Source organism: Cetorhinus maximus, unplaced genomic scaffold, assembly GCF_964194155.1.
Source record: "Cetorhinus maximus unplaced genomic scaffold, sCetMax3.hap1.1 HAP1_SCAFFOLD_747, whole genome shotgun sequence".
Taxonomy (NCBI): Eukaryota; Metazoa; Chordata; class Chondrichthyes; order Lamniformes; family Cetorhinidae; genus Cetorhinus; species Cetorhinus maximus.
The window spans coordinates 57,967-80,416 of record NW_027596689.1 but is presented as its reverse complement, the minus strand read 5'-3'; the positions used below and the strand labels follow the sequence as shown (position 1 = coordinate 80,416).

The 22,450-nt window shown below is 50.9% G+C and overlaps 1 protein-coding gene across 2 annotated transcripts in view; it reads left to right on the top strand.

The window, feature by feature from the left end:
* The window catches only part of LOC144674673 (rho GTPase-activating protein 30-like), a 123,250-nt gene that overhangs the window by 90,829 nt on the left and 9,971 nt on the right, over positions 1-22,450 (top strand). The window contains exons 2-4 of one of the 2 annotated variants that reach the window (XM_078535915.1): positions 15,113-15,215; positions 17,415-17,559; positions 18,381-18,463. In XM_078535915.1, coding sequence (XP_078392041.1) covers positions 15,113-15,215; positions 17,415-17,559; positions 18,381-18,463 — 331 coding nt within the window. The remainder of the gene's footprint in view (positions 1-15,112; positions 15,216-17,414; positions 17,560-18,380; positions 18,464-22,450) is intronic. The other variant, XM_078535916.1, reaches the window with a different exon arrangement.

The window sequence follows — 22,450 nt, the reverse complement described above, 5'->3', positions numbered from 1 at the left end:
GTTATCTCCCTGAGAGAGAGAGGCTGAGAGACACCAGTCAGTGTACAGATATCTCCATGAGAGAGAGGGACTGAGAGACACCAGTCAGTGTACAGATATCTCCCTGAGAGAGAGGGACTGAGAGACCCCAGTCAGTGTACAGATATATCCCTGAGAAAGAGGGACTGAGAGACACCAGTCAGCGTACAGATACCTCCCTCAGAGATAAGGACAGGGAGATACAACTCAATGTACATTTATCTCCCTGAGAAAGAGGGACTGAGAGACACCAGTCAGTGTGCAGATATCTCCCTGAGAGAGTGGACTGAGAGACACCAGTCAGTGTACAGATATCTCCCTGAGAGAGAGGGCCTGAGAGACACCAGTCAGTATACAGATATCTCCCTGTGAGAGAGGGACTGAGAGACACCAGTCAGTGTACAGATATCTCCCTGAGAGAGAGAGGCTGAGAGACACCAGACAGTGAACAGATATCTCCTTGAGAGAGAGGGACTGAGAGACACCAGTCAGTGTGCAGATATCTCCCTGAGAGAGAGGGACTGAGAGACACCAGTCAGTGTACATGTATCTCCCAGAGAGAGAGAGGGACTGGGAATGACCAGTCATTGTACCGATATCACCCTGAGAGAGAGGGGCTGATAGACACCAATCAGTGTCCAGATAACTCCCTGAGAGAGTAGGACTGGGAGATAGCAGTCTGTTACAGATATGTCCCTGAGAGATAGGGACTGAGAGAAAACAGTCATTGTACAGTTACCTCCCTGAGAGAGAGAGGCTGAGAGACCCCAGTCAGTGTACAGATACCTCCCTCAGAGATAAGGACAGGGAGACACCACTCAATGTACATTTATCTCCCTGAGACAGAGGGACTGAGAGACACCAGTCAGTTTGCAGATATCTACCTGAGAGAGTGGACTGAGAGACACCAGTCAGTGTACAGATCTCTCCCAGAGTGAGGGGACTGAGAGACACCAGTTAGTGTACAGAAATCTCCCTGAGAGAGAGGGACTGAGAGACACCAGTCAGTGTACAGGTATCGCCATAAGCGACACGAGTGAGTGTACAGATATCTGCCTGAGACAGAGGGACTGAGATACACCATTCAGTGTACAGATATCTCCCTGAGATGGGAGGGACTGAAAGACACCAGTCAGTGTACATATATCTCCCTGAGAGAGAGGGACTGAGAGACAACGGTCAGTGTACAGATATCTCCCTGAGAGAGAGGGACTGTGAGACACCAGTCAGTGTACAGATATCTCCCTGGGAGATTGGGACTGACGGACACCAGTCAGTGTACAGATATCTCCCTGAGAGAGAGGGACTGAGAGACAACGGTCAGTGTACAGATATCTCCCTGAGAGAGAGGGACTGAGAGACACCAGTCAGTGTACAGATATCTCCCTGAGTGAGAAGCGACTGAGAGATACCAGTCAGCATACAGATACCTCCCTCAGAGATAAGGACAGGGAGACACCAATTTATGTACAGTTATCTCCCTGAGAAAGTGGGACTGAGAGACAACAGTCAGTGTACAGATATCACGCTGAGAGAGAGGGACAGAGAGACACCAGGAAGTGTACAGATATCTCCCAGAGAGAGCGGACTGAGAGACAACAGTCAGTGTACAGATATTTCCCTGAGAAAGAGAGGACTGAGAGACACCATTCAGTGTACAGATATCTCCCTGAGAGAGTGGGACTGAGAGATACCAGTCAGTGTACAGATATCTCCCTGAGAGAGAGGGGACTGAGAGACACCAGTCGGTGTACAGATATCTCCCTGAGAGAGAGGGACTGAGAAACACGAGTCATTGTGCAGATATCTCCCTGAGAGAGAGTGACTGAGAGAGACCAGTCAGTGTACAGATATCTCGCTTATAGAGAGGGACTGAGAAACACCAGTCTGTGTACAGATATATCCCTGAGAGAGAGGAACTGAGAGACACCAGTCAGTGTACAGATATCTCCCTGAGAGAGAGGGGACTGAGAGACACCAGTCAGTGTACAGATATCTCACTGAGAGAGAGGGACTGAGAGACACCAGTCAGTGTACAGTTATCTCCCTGAGAGAGAGAGGCTGAGAGACACCAGTCAGTGTACAGATATCTCCATGAGAGAGAGGGACTGAGAGACACCAGTCAGTGTACAGATATCTCCCTGAGAGAGAGGGACTGAGAGACCCCAGTCAGTGTACAGATATATCCCTGAGAAAGAGGGACTGAGAGACACCAGTCAGCGTACAGATACCTCCCTCAGAGATAAGGACAGGGAGACACAACTCAATGTACATTTATCTCCCTGAGAAAGAGGGACTGAGAGACACCAGTCAGTGTGCAGATATCTCCCTGAGAGAGTGGACTGAGAGACACCAGTCAGTGTACAGATATCTCCCTGAGAGAGAGGGCCTGAGAGACACCAGTCAGTATACAGATATCTCCCTGTGAGAGAGGGACTGAGAGACACCAGTCAGTGTACAGATATCTCCCTGAGAGAGAGAGGCTGAGAGACACCAGTCAGTGTACATGTATCTCCCAGAGAGAGAGAGGGACTGGGAATGACCAGTCATTGTACCGATATCACCCTGAGAGAGAGGGGCTGATAGACACCAATCAGTGTCCAGATAACTCCCTGAGAGAGTAGGACTGGGAGATAGCAGTCTGTTACAGATATGTCCCTGAGAGATAGGGACTGAGAGAAAACAGTCATTGTACAGTTACCTCCCTGAGAGAGAGAGGCTGAGAGACCCCAGTCAGTGTACAGATACCTCCCTCAGAGATAAGGACAGGGAGACACCACTCAATGTACATTTATCTCCCTGAGACAGAGGGACTGAGAGACACCAGTCAGTTTGCAGATATCTACCTGAGAGAGTGGACTGAGAGACACCAGTCAGTGTACAGATCTCTCCCAGAGTGAGGGGACTGAGAGACACCAGTTAGTGTACAGAAATCTCCCTGAGAGAGAGGGACTGAGAGACACCAGTCAGTGTACAGGTATCGCCATAAGCGACACGAGTGAGTGTACAGATATCTGCCTGAGACAGAGGGACTGAGATACACCATTCAGTGTACAGATATCTCCCTGAGATGGGAGGGACTGAAAGACACCAGTCAGTGTACATATATCTCCCTGAGAGAGAGGGACTGAGAGACAACGGTCAGTGTACAGATATCTCCCTGAGAGAGAGGGACTGTGAGACACCAGTCAGTGTACAGATATCTCCCTGGGAGATTGGGACTGACGGACACCAGTCAGTGTACAGATATCTCCCTGAGAGAGAGGGACTGAGAGACAACGGTCAGTGTACAGATATCTCCCTGAGAGAGAGGGACTGAGAGACACCAGTCAGTGTACAGATATCTCCCTGAGTGAGAAGCGACTGAGAGATACCAGTCAGCATACAGATACCTCCCTCAGAGATAAGGACAGGGAGACACCAATTTATGTGCAGTTATCTCCCTGAGAAAGTGGGACTGAGAGACAACAGTCAGTGTACAGATATCACGCTGAGAGAGAGGGACAGAGAGACACCAGGAAGTGTACAGATATCTCCCAGAGAGAGCGGACTGAGAGACAACAGTCAGTGTACAGATATTTCCCTGAGAAAGAGAGGACTGAGAGACACCATTCAGTGTACAGATATCTCCCTGAGAGAGTGGGACTGAGAGATACCAGTCAGTGTACAGATATCTCCCTGAGAGAGAGGGACTGAGAGACACCAGTCAGTGTACAGATATCTCCCTGAGAGAGGGACTGAGAGACACCAGTCAGTGTACAGATATCTCCCAGAGAGAGAGGGACTGAGAGACACCAGTCAGTGTACATGTATCTCCCAGAGAGAGAGAGGGACTGGGAATGACCAGTCATTGTACAGATATCACCCTGAGAGAGAGGGTCTGATAGACACCAGTCAACGTGCAGATAACTCTCAGAGAATCTGGGACTGAGAGACTCCAGTCCGTGTACAGATATCTCCCTGAGAGAGAGGGACTGAGAGACACCAGTCAGTGTACAGATATCTCCCTGAGAGAGAGGGACTGATAGACACCAGTCAGTGTACAGGTATCTCCCTGAGAGAGAGGGACTGAGAGACACCAATCAGTGTACAGGTATCTCCCTGAGAGAGAGGGACTGAGAGACACCAGTCCGTGTACAGATATCTCACTGTGAGAGATGGACTGAGAGACACCAGTCTGTGTACAGATATCTGCCAGAGGTAGAGAGGGACTGAGAGACAACAGTCAGTGTACAGGTATCTCCATGAGCGACACCAGTCAGTGTACAGATATCTGCCTGAGAGAGAGGGACTGAGAGACACCAGTCAGTTTACAGATATCTTCCTGAGAGAGAGGGACTGAGAGACACCAGTCAGTGTACAGATATCTCCCTGAGAGAGAGGGACTGAGAGACACCAGTCAGTGTACAGATATCTCACTGAGAGAGATGTACTGAGAGACACCAGTCAGTGTACAAATATCTCCCTGAGAGAAACGGAATGAGGGAAACCAGTAAGTGTACAGATATCTCTCTGAGAGAGAGGGGACTGAGAGACACGAGTCAGTGTACAGATATCTCCCTGAGAGAGAGGGACTGAGAGACACCAGTCAGTGTACAGTTATCTCCCTGAGAGAGAGAGGCTGAGAGACACCAGTCAGTGTACAGATATCTCCCTGAGAGAGAGGGACTGAGAGACACGAGTCATTGTACATATATGTCCCTGAGAGAGAGTGACTGAGAGAGACCAGTCAGTGTACAGATATCTCGCTTATAGAGAGGGACTGAGAAACACCAGTCTGTGTACAGATATATCCCTGAGAGAGAGGAACTGAGAGACACCAGTCAGTGTACAGATATCTCCCTGAGAGAGAGGGGACTGAGAGACACCAGTCAGTGTACAGATATCTCACTGAGAGAGAGGGACTGAGAGACACCAGTCAGTGTACAGATATCTCCATGAGAGAGGGGACTGAGAGACACCAGTCTGTGTACAGGCATCTCACTGAGAGAGATGGACTGTGAGACAGCAGTCAGTGTAAAGATATCTCCATGAGAGTGTGGGGCTCAGAGACACCAGCCAGTGTACAGATATCTCCGTGAGAGAGGGGACTGAGAGACACCAGTCATTGTACAGATATCTCCCTGAGAGAGAGTGGATTGAGTGACACCAGTCAGTGTACAGATATCTCCCTGAGAGAGAGGGGACTGAGAGAAACCAGTCAGTGTACAGATATCTCCCTGAGAGAGAGGGACAGAGAGACACCTGTCAGTGTGCAGATATCTCCCTGAGAGATCGGGACTGAGAGACACCAGTCAGTGTACAGATAACTCCCTGAGAGAGAGGGGACTGAGAGACACCAGTCAGTGTACAGATATCTCCCTGAGAGAGAGGGACTGAGAGACACCAGTTAGTGTACAGATCTCTCCCAAAGTGAGGGGACTGAGAGAAAACAGTTTGTGTACTGATATCACCCTGAGAGAGAGGAACTGAGAGACACCAGTCACTGTACAGATATCTCCCTGAGAGAGAGGGACTGAGAGACACCAGTCAGTGTACAGATCTCTCCCTGATTGAGGGGACTGAGAGACACCAGTTAGTGTACAGATATCACCATGAGAGAGAGGGGACTGAGAGACACCAGTCAGTTTACAGATATCTGCCAGAGGTAGAGAGGGACTGAGAGACAACAGTCAGTGTACAGGTATCTCCATGAGCGACACCAGTCAGTGTACAGATATCCTCCTGAGAGAGAGGGACTGAGAGACACCAGTCAGTGTACAGTTATCTCCCTGAGAGAGAGGGACTGAGAGACACCAGTCAGTTTACAGATATCTCCCTGAGAGAGAGGTACTGAGAGACACCAGTCAGTGTACAGATATCTCACTGAGAGAGATGTACTGAGAGACACCAGTCAGTTTACAAATATCTCCCTGAGAGAAACGGAATGAGGGAAACCAGTAAGTGTACAGATATCTCTCTGATAGAGAGGGGACTGACAGACAGCAGTCAGCGTACAGATACCTCCCTGAGAGAGAGGGACTGAGAGACACCAGTCAGTGTACAGATATCTCCCAGAGAGAGAGGGACTAAGAGACACCAGTCAGTGTGCAGATATCTCCCTGAGAGAGAGGGACTGAGAGACACCATTCAGTGTACAGATATATCCCTGAGAGAGAGGGACTGAGAGACACCAGTCAGCGTACAGATACCTCCCTCAGAGATAAGGACAGGGAGACACCACTCAATGTACATTTATCTGCCTGAGACAGAGGGACTGAGAGACATCAGTCAGTGTGCAGATATCTCCCTGAGAGAGTGGACTGAGAGACACCAGTCAGTGTACAGATCTCTCCCTGAGTGAGGGGACTGAGAGACACCAGTTAGTGTAAAGATATCTCCCTGAGAGAGAGGGACTGAGAGACACCAGTCAGTGTACAGGTATCGCCATAAGCGACACGAGTGAGTGTACAGATATCTGCCTGAGACAGAGGGACTGAGAGACACCAGTCAGTGTACAGATATCTCCCTGAGATGGGAGGGACTGAGAGACACCAGTCAGTGTACATATATCTCCCTGAGAGAGAGGGACTGAGAGACAACGGTCAATGTACAGATATCTCCCTGAGAGAGAAAGACTGTGAGACACCAGTCAGTGTACAGATATCTCCCTGAGGGATTGGGACTGACGGACACCAGTCAGTGTACAGATATCTCCCTGAGAGAGAGGGACTGAGAGACAACGGTCAGTGCACAGATATCTCCCTGAGAGAGAGGGACTGAGAGACACCAGTCAGTGTACAGATATCTCCCTGAGAGAGAAGCGACTGAGAGATACCAGTCAGCGTACAGATACCTCCCTCAGAGATAAGGACAGGGAGACACCACTTAATGTACAGTTATCTCCCTGAGACAGTGGGACTGAGAGACAACAGTCAGTGTACAGATATCTCCCTGAGAGAGTGGGACTGAGAGACACCAGTCAGTTTACAGATATCTCCCTGAGAGAGAGTGACTGAGAGAGACCAGTCAGTGTACAGATATCTCCCTGAGAGAGAGGGACTGAGAGACACCAGTCAGTGTACAGATATCTCACTGAGAGAGATGTACTGAGAGACACCAGTCAGTGTACAAATATCTCCCTGAGACAAACGGAATGTGGGAAACCAGTAAGTGTACAGATATCTCTCTGATAGAGAGGGGACTGACAGACAGCAGTCAGCGTACAGATACCTCCCTCAGAGATAAGGACAGGGAGACACCACTCAATGAACATTTATCTCCCTGAGATAGAGGGACTGAGAGAGACCAGTCAGTGTACAGATATCTCCCAGAGAGAGAGGGACTGAGAGACACCAGTCAGTATACAGATATCTCCCTGAGAGAGAGGGACTGAGAGACACCAGTCAGTGTACAGATATCTCCCTGAGAGAGAGAGGCTGAGAGACACCAGTCAGTGAACAGATATCTCCTTGAGAGAGAGGGACTGAGAGACACCATTCAGTGTGCAGATATCTCCCTGAGAGAGAGGGACTGAGAGACACCTGTCAGTGTACAGATATATCCCTGAGAGAGAGGGACTGAGAGACACCAGTCAGCTTACAGATACCTCCCTCAGAGATAAGGACAGGGAGACACCACTTAATGTACAGTTATCTCCCTGAGACAGTGGGACTGAGAGACACCAGTCAGTGTGTCGATATCTCCCTGAGAGAGAGGGGACTGAGAGACACCAGTCAGTGTACAGATATCACGCTGAGAGAGAGGGACAGAGAGACACCAGGAAGTGTGCAGATATCTCCCAGATAGAGCGGACTGAGTGACAACAGTCAGTGTATAAAAATCTCCCTGAGAGTGAGGGGACTGAGAGACAACAGTCAGTGTACAGTTATCTCCCTGAGAAAGAGAGGACTGAGAGACACCAGTCAGTGTACAGATATCTCCCTGAGAGAGTGGGACTGAGAGACACCAGTCAGTGTACAGATATCTCCCTGAGAGTGAGTGACTGAGAGAGACCAGTCAGTGTACAGATATCTCGCTCAGAGAGAGGGACTGAGAGACACCAGTCTGTGTACAGATATATCCCTGAGAGAGACGAACTGAGAGACACCAGTCAGTGTAAAGATATCTCCCTGAGAGAGAGGGACTGAGAGACACCAGTCAGTGTGTCGATATCTCCCTGAGAGAGAGGGGACTGAGAGACACCAGTCAGTGTACCGATATCTCCCTGAGAGAGGGACTGAGAGACACCAGTCAGTGTACAGCAAACTCCCTGAGAGAGAGGGACTGGGAATGTCCAGTCATTGTACAGATATCACCCTGAGAGAGAGGGTCTGATAGACACCAATCAATGTGCAGATAACTCTCAGAGAATCTGGGACTGAGAGACACCAGTTCGTGTACAGGTATCTCCCTGAGAGAGAGGGACTGAGAGACACCAGTCCGTGTACAGATATCTCACTGTGAGAGATGGACTGAGAGACACCAGTCTGTGTAAAGATATCTCCCTGAGAGAGATCGCCTGAGAGACACCAGTCAGTGTACAAATATCTCCCTGAGAGAATTGGACTGAGGGACACCAGTAAATGCTCAGATATCTCCTTAAGAGAGAGGGGACTGAGAGACACCAGTCAGCGTACATGTATCTCCCAGAGAGAGAGAGGGACTGGGAATGACCAGTCATTGTACCGATATCACCCTGAGAGAGAGGGGCTGATAGACACCAGTCAGTGTCCCAATAACTCCCTGAGAGAGTAGGACTGGGAGATAGCAGTCTGTTACAGATATGTCCCTGAGAGATAGGGACTGAGAGAAACCAGTCATTGTACAGTTACCTCCCTGAGAGAGAGAGGCTGAGAGACCACAGTCAGTGTACAGATATCTCCCTGAGAGATAGGGACTGAGAGACACCAGTCAGTGGACAGATAGCTCCATGAGAGAGAGGGACTGCGAGACGCCAGTCAGTGTACAGATATCTCTCTGAGAGAGAGGGACTGAGAGTCACCATTCAGTGTACAGATATCTCCCTGAGAGAGAAGGGAATGAGAAATACCAGTCAGCGTACAGATACCTCCCTCAGAGATAAGGACAGGGAGACACAACTCAATGTACAGTTATCTCCCTGAGAGAGGGGACTGAGAGACACCAGTTAGTGTACAGATATAACCCTGAGAGAGAGGGACTGAGAGACAGATATCTCCCTGAGAGAAAGGGACTGAGAGACAACAGGCAGTGTACAGATATCTCCCAGAGGGAGGGGACTGAGAGACACCAGTCAGTGTACAGATATCTCCCTGAGAGAGAGGGACAGAGAGACAACAGACAGTGTACAGATATCTCGCTGAGAGATAGGGACTGAGAGAAACCAGTCAGGGTACAGATAATTCCCTGAGAGAGAGGGACTGAGAGACACCAGTCAATGTACAGTTATCTCCCTGAGATAGGGACTGAGAGACATCAGTCAGTGTACAGATATCTCCCTGACAGAGAGAGAGACTGAGAGACACCAGTCTGTATACAGATATCTCCGTCAGAGAGAGGGACTTAGAGACACCTGTTATTGTACAGATATCTCCCTGAGAGAGAGAGGGACTGAGAGACACCAGTCAGTATACAGATATCTCCCTGAGAGTGAGGGATTGTGAGTTTCCAGTCAGAGTACAGATATCTCCCTGAGAGAGAGAGGGACTGAGAGACACCAGTCAGTGTACAGATATCTCCCTGAGCGAGAGGAAATGAGAGACACGAGTCAGTGTACAGATATCTCCCTGAGAGAGAGGGACTGAGAGACACCAGTCAGTGTACAGATGTCTCCCTGATAGAGAGGGACTGAGAGACACCAGTCAGTGTACAGATATCTCCCTGAGAGAGAGGGACTGAGAGAGACCAGTCAGTGTACAGATATCTCCCTGAGAGAGAGGGGACTGAGAGACACCAGTCAGTGTACAGATATCTCCCTGAGAAAGAGAGGACTGAGAGACACCAGTCAGTGTGCAGATATTTCCCTGAGAGAGAGTGACTGAGAGACGCCAGTCAGTGTACAGATATCTACCCGAGAGAGAGGGGACGGAGAGACACCAGTCAGAGTACAGATATCTCCCTGAGAGAGAGGGACTGAGAGACACCAGTCAGTGTACAGATATCTCCCTGAGAGAGAGGGACTGAGAGACACCAGTCAGTGTACAGATATCTCCCTGAGAGAGAGGGACTGAGAGACACCAGTCAGTGTACAGATATCTCCCTGAGAGAGATTGACTGAGAGACACCAGTCAGTGTACAGATATCTCCCTGAGAGAGAGAGGACTGAGAGACACCAGTCAGTGTACAGATATTCCCTGAGAGAGAGGGACTGAGAGACACCAGTCAGTGTACAGATATCTCCCTGAGAGAGAGGGACTGAGAGACACCAGTCAGTGTACATATATCTCCCTGAGAGAGAGGGACTGAGAGACACCAGTCTGTGTACAGATATCTCCCTGAGAGAGAGGGACTGAGAGACACCAGTCAGTGTACAGATATCTCCCTGAGAGAGTGGGAATGAGAGACACCAGTCAGTTTGCAGATATCTCCCAGAGAGAGAGGGACTGAGAGACACCAGTCAGTGTACATATATCTCCCAGAGAGAGTGGGACTGAGAGACACCAGTCAGTGCACAGTTATCTCGCTGAGAGAGATGGACTGCTAGACAGCAGTCAGTGAAATGATATCTCCATGAGAGAGAGGTACTTAGAGACACCAGTCACTGTGCAGATATCTCCCGGATAGGGTGAGACTTGAAGACACCAGTCAGTGTACAGATATCACCGCGAGAGTTTTGGACTGCGAGACAACAGTCATTGTACAGATATCTCCCTGAGAGAGGGGACTGAGAGACAAAAGGCAGTGTACAGATATCTCCCTGAAATAGAGGGACTGAGAGACCCCAGTCGGTGTACAGATATCTGGCTGAGAGAGAGGGACTGAGGGACAGCAGTCAGTGTACAGATATCTCCCTCAGAGAGACGGACTGAGTGACACCAGTCAGTGTACAGATATCTCCCTCAGAGAGACGGACTGAGAGGCACCAGTCAGTGTACAGATATCTCCCTCAGAGAGACGGACTGAGAGACACCAGTCAGTGTACAGATATCTCCCTGAGAGAGGGGACAGAGAGACACCAGTCAGTGAACAGGTATCTCACTGAGAGAGATGGACTGTGAGACAGCAGTCAGTGTAAAGATATCTCCATGAGAGTGTGGGGCTCAGAGACACCAGCCAGTGTACAGATATCTCCGTGAGAGAGGGGACTGAGAGACACCAGTCATTGTACAGATATCTCCCTGAGAGAGAGGGGACTGAGAGAAACCAGTCAGTGTACAGATATCTCCCTGAGAGAGAGGGACAGAGAGACAACTGTCAGTGTGCAGATATCTCCCTGAGAGATAGGGACTGATAGACTCCAGTTAGTGTACAGATATCTCCCTGAGAGAGAGGGACTGAGAGACACCAGTCAGTGTACAGATAACTCCCTGAGAGAGAGGGGACTGAGAGAAACCAGTCAGTGTACAGATATCTCCCTGAGAGAGAGGGACAGAGAGACACCTGTCAGTGTACAGATCTCTCCCTGAGAGAGAGGGACTGAGAGACACCAGTCAGTGTACAGATATCTCCCTGAGAGAGAGGGACTGAGAGACACCAGTCAGTGTACAGATATCTCCCTGAGAGAGAGGGACTGAGAGACACCAGTCAGTGTACAGATATCTCCCTGAGAGAGAGGGACTGAGAGACACCAGTCAGTGTACAGATATCTCCCTGAGGGAGAGGGACTGAGAGACACCAGTCAGTGTACAGATATCTCCCTGAGAGAGAGGGACTGAGTGACACCAGTCAGTGTACAGATATCTCCCTGAGAGACAGGGACTGAGAGACACCAGTCAGTGTACATATATCTCCCTGAGAGAGGGGACTGAGAGACACCAGCCAGTGTACAGATATCTCCCTGAGAGAGGGGACTGAGAGACACCAGTCAGTGTACAGGTATCTCACTGAGAGAGATGGACTGAGAGACAGCAGTGTAAATATATCTCCATGAGAGTGTGGGACTCAGAGACACCAGTCAGTGTACAGATATCTCCCAGAGAGTGGGGACTGAGAGACACCAGTCAGTGTGCAGATAACTCCCTGAGAGAGATTGGACAGAGACACCAGTCAGTGTACAGATATCTCCCTGAGAGAGAGGGGACTGAGAGACACCAGTCAGTGTACAGTTATCTCCCTGGGAGATTGGGACTGAGAGACACCAGTCATTGTACAGATATCTCCCTGAGAGAGAGGGACTGAGAGACAATGGTCAGTGTACAGATATCTCCCTGAATCGGAGGGAGTGAGATACACCAGTCAGTGTACAGATATCTCCCTGAGAGAGATGGACTGAGAGACACCAGTCGGTTTACAGATATCTCCCTGAGAGAGAGGGACTGAGAGACACCAGTCAGTGTACAGATATCTCCCTGAGAGAGAGAGAGGGACTGAGAGTCACCAGTCAGTGTACAGATGTCTCCCTGAGAGAGAGGGACAGAGAGACACCTGTCAGTGTACAGATGTCTTCCTGAGAGAGAGGGACTGAGAGACACCTGTCAGTGTGCCGATATCTCCCTGAGAGATAGGGACTGAGAGACACCAGTTAGTGTACAGATATCTCCCTGAGAGAGAGGGGACTGTGAGACACCAGTCAGTGTACAGATATCTGCCTGAGAGAGAGGGACTGAGAGACACCAGTCAGAGAACAGATATCTCCCTGAGAGATAGGGACTGAGAGACACCAGTTATTGTACAGATCTCTCCCTGAGTGAGGGGACTGAGAGACACCAGTTTGTGTACAGATATCACCATGAGAGAGAGGGGACTGAGAGACACCAGTCAGTTTACAGATATCTGCCAGAGGGAGAGAGGGACTGAGAGACAACAGTCAGTGTACAGGTATATCCATGAGCGACACCAGTCAGTGTACAGATATCTCCCTGAGAGAGAGGGACTGAGAGACACCAGTTAGTTACAGATATCACCCTGAGAGAGAGGGACTGCGAGACACCAGTCAGTGTACAGATATCTCCCTGAGAGAGAGGGACTGAGAGACACCAGTCAGTGTACAGATATCTCCCTGAGAGAGAGGGACTGAGAGACACCAGTCAGTGTACAGATATCTCCCTGAATGAGAGGGACTGAGAGACACCAGTCAGTGTACAGATATCTCCCTGAGAGAGAGGGACTGAGTGACACCAGTCAGTGTACAGATATCTCCCTGAGAGACAGGGACTGAGAGACACCAGTCAGTGTTCATATATCTCCCTGAGAGAGGGGACTGAGAGACACCAGCCAGTGTACAGATATCTCCCTGAGAGAGGGGACTGAGAGACACCAGTCAGTGTACAGGTATCTCACTGAGAGAGATGGACTGAGAGACAGCAGTCAGTGTAAATATATCTCCATGAGAGTGTGGGACTGAGAGACACCAGTCAGTGTACAGATATCTCCCAGAGAGCGGGGACTGAGAGACACCAGTCAGTGTGCAGATATCTCCCTGAGAGAGATTGGACAGAGACACCAGTCAGTGTACAGATATCTCCCTGAGAGAGAGGGGACTGAGAGACACCAGTCAGTGTACAGATATCTCCCTGAGAGAGTGGGACTGAGAGACAACAGTCAGTGTACAGATATCTCCCTGAGAGAGTGGGTCTGAGAGACAACAGTCAGTGTACAGATATCTCCCTGAGAGAGAGGGACTGAGCGGCACCAGTCTGTATACAGATATCTCCCTGAGAGAGAGAGAGGGACTGAGAGACACCAGTCAGTGTACAGATATCTCCTTGAGAGAGAGGAATTGAGCGACACCAGTAAGTGTGCAGGTATCTCCCTGAGAGAGAGGGCTGAGAGACACCTGTCAGTGTGCAGATATCTCCCTTAGAGAGAGGGCCTGAGAGTCACCAGTCAGTGTACAGATATCTCCCTGAGAGAGAGGCCCTGAGAATCACCAGTCAGTGCACAGTTATCTCCATGAGAGACATGGACTGCTAGACAGCAGTCAGTGTACAGATATCTCCTTGAGAGAATGCTACTGAGAGACACCAGTCAGTGTAAACATATCACACAGAGAGAGGGGAACTGAGCGACACCAGTCAGTGTACAGATATCTCCATGAGAGATAGGGGACTGAGAGACACCAGTCAGTGTACAGATATCTCCCTGAGAGAGAGGGACTGAGAGACACCAGTCAGTGTACAGATATCTCCTTGAGAGAGAGGGACTGAGAGACACCAGTCAGTGTACAGATATCTTCCTGAGAGAGAGGGACTGAGAGACACCAGTCAGTGTACAGTTATCTCCCTGAGAGGGATGGAATGCTAGACAGCAGTCAGTGTAAAGATATCTCTATGTGAGATTGGGACTGCGAGACAACAGTCATTGTACAGATATCTCCCTGAGAGATAGGGACTGAGAGACACCAATCACTGCAAGGATATCTCCCTGAGATAGAGGGACGGAGAGACACATTTCACTGTACAGATATCACTCGGAGAGAGAGGGACTGAGAAACACCAGTCAGTGTAACATATTTCCCTGAGAGAGAGGGCCCATGAGACACCAGTCAGGCTATAGATATCTCCCTGATAGACAGAGGGGACTGAGAGACACCAGTCAGTGTACAGATATCTCCCTGCGAGAGAGAGGGGACTGAAAGACACCAGTCAGTGTACAGATATCTCCCTGAGAGAGAGGGACTGAGAGACACCAGTCAGTGTACAGATATCTCTCTGAGAGAGAGGGACTGAGAGACACCAGTCAGTATACAGATATCTCCCTGCGAGAGAGAGGGGACTGAGAGACACCAGTCAGTGTACAGATATCACCCTGAGAGAGAGGGACTGAGAGACACCAGTCAGTGTGCAGGTATTTTCCTTAGAAATGGAGACTGAGAGACAGCAGTATGTGATTTTTTTCCATTTCTCTGTCTGCTTCTTTCTTTGTATGATTTCATTCGAATGTTCCTTCTCTCATTCATCCTGACATTCATTCCCCTCTCTCAGCCTCTCTGTTATCTCCTCGAGACTGGATCTCTGCTCACTAACTCATTCCTCAGTCCCGCAGGTGTTAAGGAGTTGTACAGAATTCATTGAGGAACACGGAGTTGTTGACGGGATCTATCGACTCTCTGGTGTATCTTCAAACATCCAGAAACTCAGGTCTGTCATTACATTCAATAGCCTCTCGCTATTTGCACCTCTCTCTCTGTGTCACTCCTTCCGTCCCCCTCTCTTTCTCTCTGTCTCTCCTTCAGACACTCTCTGTCTCTCTGTCTCTGTCTCCCTCTCCCTCTGTCCCTTCCTCAGTCTCAATCTGTCTCTCTGTCTCTCCTTCAGACACTCTCTCTGTCTCTGTCTCCCTCTCCCTCTGTCCCTTTCTCATTCTCAATCTGTCTCTCTGTCTCTCCTTCAGACACTCTCTCTCTCTCTGTCTCTGTCTCCCTCTCCCTCTGTCCCTTTCTCAGTCTCAATCTGTCTCTCTGTCTCTCCTTCAGACACTCTCTCTGTCTCTGTCTCCCTCTCCCTCTGTCCCTTTCTCATTCTCAATCTGTCTCTCTGTCTCTGTCTCCCTCTCCCTCTGACCCTTTCTCAGTCTCAATCTGTCTCTCCTTGAGACACTCTCTCTCTCTCTGTCTCTGTCTCCCTCTCCCTCTGACCCTTTCTCAGTCTCAATCTGTCTCTCTGTCTCTTTGTTTCTCTCCCTCCATCTTCATTCGTCTATCTCTATCTCTCTTTGTCCCTCTCTCTCGGTCCCACTTTCCCCCTCTCACTGTCTCACCTTTCTGTCTCCCATTTGATCTTACTTTTTCTGCTCTCCCTCTCTCTCTCTCTTCGTCTTTGTTGCTCTTTTAATCTCTCCCTCGCTCCATCTCTCTCTCTCACACCCTCTCTCTCACACTGTCTCTCTCTCACTCTCACGGCCTTTCTCTCTTTCAGCCTCTCTGTCCCTCTCGACCTCTCTGCCTCTCTCTCTGTCTCTTGCTGTGGGCTGTGGATGTTATATACATGGATTTCAGTAAGGCCTTTGACAAGGTCCCTCATGGCAGACTGGTACAGAAGGTAAAGTCGCACGGGATCAGAGGTGAGCTGGCAAGATGGATACAGAATTGGCTTGGTCATAGAAGACAGAGGGTAGCAGCGGAAGGGTGCTTTTCTGAATGGAGAGCTGTGACTAGTGGAGTTCCACAGGGATCTGTGCTGGGACCTTTGCTGTTTGTAGTATACAAAAATGATTTGGAGGAAAATGTAACTGGGCTAATTAGTAAGTTTGCAGACGACACTAAGGTTGGAGGAGTTGCAGATGGTGAAGAGGATTGTCAAAGGATACAACGGGATATAGATCGGTTGGAGACTTGGGCGGAGAAATGGCAGATGGAGTTTAATCCGGACAAATGTGAGGTAATGCATTTTGGAAAGTCTAATACAGGCAGGAATTATACAGTAAATGGCAGAACCCTTAAATGCATCGACAGGCAGAGGGATCTGGGTGTACAGGTCCACAGGTCACTGAAAGTGGCAACGCAGGTGGATAAGGTAGTCAGGAAGGCATATGGCATGCTTGCCTTCATCGGCAGGGGTATTGAGTATAAAAGCTGGGAAGTCATGCTGCAGTTGTATAGAACCTTGGTTAGGCCTCACTTGGAATATTACGTGCAATTCTGGTCGCCACATTACCAGAAGGATATGGAGGCGTTGGAGAGGGTGCAGAGGAGGTTTACCAGGATGCTGCCTGGTCTGGAGGTTACTAGCTATGAGGAGAGGTTGGAGAAACTCGGATTGTTCTCACTAGAGCGACGGAGATTGAGGGGGCGACTTGATAGGAGTTTACAAAATGATGAGTGGCATGGACAGAGTAGATAGTCAGAAGTTTTTTCCCAGGGTGGAAGAGTCAATTACTAGGGGACATAGATTTAAGGTGAGAGGAGAAAACTATAGAGGAGATGTGCGGGGCAAGTTTTTTACGCAGAGGGTAGTGAGTGTCTGGAATTCGCTGCCAGAGGAGGTGGTGGAAGCAGGTACGATAGTGATGTTTAAGAGGCAGCTTGACAAATACATGAATAGGATGGGAATAGAGGGATACGGACCCCGGAAGTGCAAAGTGTTTTAGTTGATGGGCAATATGATGGGCGCAGGCTTGGAGGGCCGAAGGGCCTGTTCCTGTGCTGTACTTTTCTTTATTCTTTGTTCTTTGTTTTGCTCTCTCCCCCTCGACCTATACCCTCTCTCTTCTTCTCTCTCTCTCTCTGTTCCACCCTCACTCGCTCTCCCTCTGCCTCTCTCCCTCTGGTTTGTGTCTCTGTGGCACTGAAGGTCTCTGGATGCATTCACATCATTCATTATCTCTCCGTTGTCCCACAGACAGGAATTTGACAGTGAAAAGTCAGCTGATCTCTCCAAGGACGTTTACTTACAGGACATTCACTGTGTCAGCTCCCTCTGTAAAGCTTACTTCCGTGAATTACCCAATCCATTGCTTATGTACCAGCTCTACGATAAATTCGCAGTAAGTTCATTGGACACTTTCTACCGGGGGTGAGGTACAGAGTAAATCTCCCTCTACACCGTCCCCATCAAACACTCCCAGGACAGGTACAGCACGGGGTTAGATACAGAGTAAATCTCCCTCTACACTGTCCCCATCAAACACTCCCAGGACAGGCACAGCACGGGGTTAGATACAGAGTAAAGATCCCTCTACACTGTCACCATCAAACATTCCCAGGACAGGTACAGCACGGGGCGAGATACAGAGTAAAGCTCCCTCTACACTGTCCCCATCAAACACTCCCAGGACAGGTACAGCATGGGGTTAGATACAGAGTAAATCTCCCTCTACACTGTCCCCATCAAACACTCCCAGGACAGGTACAGCACGGGGTTAGATACAGAGTAAATCTCCCTCTACACTGTCTCCATCAAACACTCCCAGGACAGGTACAGCACGGGGTTAGATACAGAGTAAAGCTCCCTCTACACTGTCCCCATCAAACACTCCCAGAACAGGTACAGCACGGGGTTAGATACAGAGTAAATCTCCCTCTACACTGTCCCCATCAAACACTCCCAGGACAGGTACAGCACGGGGTTAGATACAGAGTAAATCTCCCTCTACACTGTCCCCATCAAACACTCCCAGGACAGGTACAGCACGGGGTTAGATACAGAGTAACGCTCCCTCTACACTGTCCCCATCAAACACTCCCAGGACAGGTACAGCACGGGGTTAGATACAGAGTAAAGCTCCCTCTACACTGCCGTTGTTGTTGTCCAAGTGTTTCTCTCTGTTCTAACTCTCCTTCCCTCTTCATCATTTATGAACTGTAGGACGCGGTTAACACACAGTTAGAAGAGGACAGGTTACTGAAGATTCGGAGTGTCTTGCAAGATCTTCCGATCGGTCATTACAGGTATGCAGTTTGATGAATTTCTTTGAGGTGGGAGGGATCTTTCACATCGCCTTTGAATGGTCTGCTTTTGGCATCTCTCATCTGCCTATGAGTCCCCCCCATTGCTGCCCGGCTCCCCCATTGGCTGACCCCTGTCCAGGCTGGACCTCCCATGGGCGCTGGGTCAAACTCTTTCCCAGTGCCACACATTGAACTGAGTGATCGTCCTTTGCGTCGCAATATTTACATCGTCCGGACATCCCGATGTGCTCCGCAGGCAACTAAGCGCTTTTGGAAATTTTGGCACAGGGTGACCGAGTGGTTATGGTGCGGAATGAGGCCACTCAGCCCATCGTGCCTATACCGGCTCTCCGAATGAGCTTTTCACTCGGTGTCACTCTCCCTCGCCTTCTCCCCGTAACCCTGCTCACTCTCCCTTCTCCGATAACAGTCTCGTTCCCTGTTGAACCTCGATGGAACCTGCCTCCACCACACTCTCGGGCAGCGCATTCCAGACCCAAACCACTCACCGCCTGAGAGAGTTTTTCCTCATATCGCCATTGCTCCTTCCACCAATCACCTTAAATCTGTGTCCCTCTCGCTCCCGCTCCTTCCACCAATGGGAACGGTTTCTCTCTGCCTACTCTGTCCAGACCCCTCACGATTTTCAATACCTCTATCAGATCTCCTCTCAGCCTCCCCTTCTCCATGGAGAACAGTCCCAACTTCTCCAATCTGTCCACGTCACTGAAGTTCCTCATCCCTGGAACCAGTCTCGTGAATCTTTTCCGCACTCTCTCTCCAATGCCTCCACATCCTTCCTAAAGTGCGGAGCCCAGAACCGGACACGATACTCCAGCTGAGGCTGAATGAGTGCTCTATCCAAGTTCAACATGACCTCTTTGCTCTTGTACTGTGTGTCCCTATTAATAAATCCCAGGATACTGGGTGCCTTATTAACTGCGCTCTCCCACTTTTCCTGCCACCATCAATGACTTCTGCACATATACACCCAGATCCCTCTGCTCCTGCTCCTCCTTTATATTGTCTCTCCACGTTCCTACCTCCCAAAGTGAATCACTTCACATTTCTCTGCACTGGACTTCATCTGCTACCTGTCCGCCCTTTCCCACCCACTTGTCTGTGTCCTTTGGAAGTTCTACATGATCCTCATAGTTCACAGTGCTCCCAGGTTTGTGTTGTCCTGATCTGTTGTAACATAGGATAGTTTGCAGGGATCTCACACACAGAGCAATCTCCCACATCTCTGGTGAGGGACATCGGACCTGTTCGTCTTCACAATTTCGATAAAGGGTTAAATATTGACCCCCAGCTCACGATGTTGAACCCCCCTGATCTCCAATGGCAGATCGGCGCCTGTAATGTGCACCCGATGGGCCGATCAGGCGGCCAGTTATCACCTAACCTGAAATAGAGCAGCCATGACAGTGCAGCACTCCCTCAGTACTGACCCTCCGACAGTGCAGCACTCCCTCAGTACTGACCATCCGACAGTGCAGCACTCCCTCAGTACTGACCCTCCGACAGTGCGGCACTCCCTCAGTACTGACCCTCCGACAGTGCGGCACTCCCTCAGTACTGACCATCCGACAGTGCAGCACTCCCTCAGTACTGACCCTCCGACAGTGCGGCACTCCCTCAGTACTGACCCTCCGACAGTGCGGCACTCCCTCAGTACTGACCCTCCGACAGTGCGGCACTCCCTCAGTACTGACCCTCCGACAGTGCGGCACTCCCTCAGTACTGACCCTCCGACAGTGCGGCACTCCCTCAGTACTGACCCTCCGACAGTGCGGCACTCCCTCAGTACTGACCCTCCGACAGTGCGGCACTCCCTCAGTACTGACCCTCCGACAGTGCGGCACTCCCTCAGTACTGACCCTCCGACAGTGCGGCACTCCCTCAGTACTGACCCTCCGACAGTGCAGCACTCCCTCCGTACTGACCCTCCGACAGTGCGGCACTCCCTCAGTACTGACCCTCCGACAGTGCGGCACTCCCTCAGTACTGACCCTCCGACAGTTCAGGACTCCCTCAGTACTGACCCTCTGACATTGCCGCTCTCCCTCAGTACTGACCCTCCGACAGTGCAGCACTCCCTCAGTACTGACCCTCTGACATTGCCGCTCTCCCTCAGTACTGACCCTCCAACAGTGCGGCACTCCCTCAGTACTGACCCTCCGACAGTGCGGCACTCCCTCAGTACTGACCCTCCGACAGTGCGGCACTCCCTCAGTACTGACCCTCCGACAGTGCGGCACTCCCTCAGTACTGACCCTCCGACAGTGCGGCACTCCCTCAGTACTGACCCTCCGACAGTGCAGCACTCCCTCCGTACTGACCCTCCGACAGTGCGGCACTCCCTCAGTACTGACCCTCCGACAGTGCGGCACTCCCTCAGTACTGACCCTCCGACAGTTCAGGACTCCCTCAGTACTGACCCTCTGACATTGCCGCTCTCCCTCAGTACTGACCCTCCGACAGTGCAGCACTCCCTCAGTACTGACCCTCTGACATTGCCGCTCTCCCTCAGTACTGACCCTCCAACAGTGCAGCACTCCCTCAGTACTGACCCTCCCACAGTGCAGCACTCCCTCAGTACTGACCCTCCGACATTGCCGCTCTCCCTCAGTACTGACCCTCCAACAGTGCAGCACTCCCTCAGTACTGACCCACCGACAGTGCAGCACTCCCTCAGCACTGACCCTCCGACAGTGCAGCACTCCCTCAGTACTGACCCTCCGACAGTTCAGGACTCCCTCAGTACTGACCCTCCGACAGTGCAGCACTCCCTCAGTACTGACCCTCCGACAGTGCAGCACTCCCTCAGTACTGACCCTCCGACAGTGCAGCACTCCCTCAGCACTGACCCTCCGACAGTGCAGCACTCCCTCAGTACTGACCCTCCGACAGTGCAGCACTCCCTCAGTACTGACCCTCCGACAGTGCAGCACTCCCTCAGTACTGACCCTCCCACAGTGCAGCACTCCCTCAGTACTGACACTCCGACAGTGCCGCTCTCCCTCAGTACTGACCCTCCGACAGTGCGGCACTCCCTCAGTACTGACCCTCTGACAGTGCAGCACTCCCTCAGTACTGACCCTCCGACCGTGCGGCACTCCCTCAGTACTGACCCTCCGACCGTGCAGCACTCCCTCAGCACTGACCCTCCGACAGTGCAGCGCTCCCTCAGTACTGACCCTCCGACCGTGCAGCACTCCCTCAGTACTGACCCTCCGACCGTGCAGCACTCCCTCAGTACTGACCCTCCCACAGTGCCGCTCTCCCTCAGTACTGACCCTCCAACAGTGCAGCACTCCCTCAGTACTGACCCTCCCACAGTGCCGCTCTCCCTCAGTACTGACCCTCCAACAGTGCAGCACTCCCTCAGTACTGACCCTCCGACAGTTCAGGACTCTCTCAGTACTGACCCTCCGACAGTGCAGCACTCCCTCAGTACTGACCCTCCGACAGTGCAGCACTCCCTCAGTACTGACCCTCCGACAGTGCAGCACTCCCTCAGTACTGACCCTCCCACAGTGCAGCACTCCCTCAGTACTGACCCTCCGACAGTGCGGCACTCCCTCAGTACTGACCCCAACATCTCCTTCTTGTGTACGTGATCGCAGATTGAAGATGTCAGGTTTAAATTGTGCTCTCTCCCCCTCTCTCTCTCCAACTTTCTCTCTCTCTCTGTCCCTCCCTCTTGCTCCATCCCTCTCTCTTTCCCTCTCTCTCTCCCTTTCTTTCTCTCCCTCTCTCTCCCCGTCCTCTCCCCTTCTCTCCCTCTCTCTCTTCCTCTCTCTCCCCCGTCTCTCTCCCTCTCTCTCCCCCTCTCCATCCCCATCTCTTTCTCTCTCTCCCTTTCTCCCTCTCTCTCTGTCCCTCTCTCTCTCCCTCTCTCCCTGTCCCTCTCTCCATCTCTCTCTCCCTCCCTTTCTCTCCCTCTCTCTCTCTGTCCCTCTCTCCCTCACTCTCTCCCTCTCC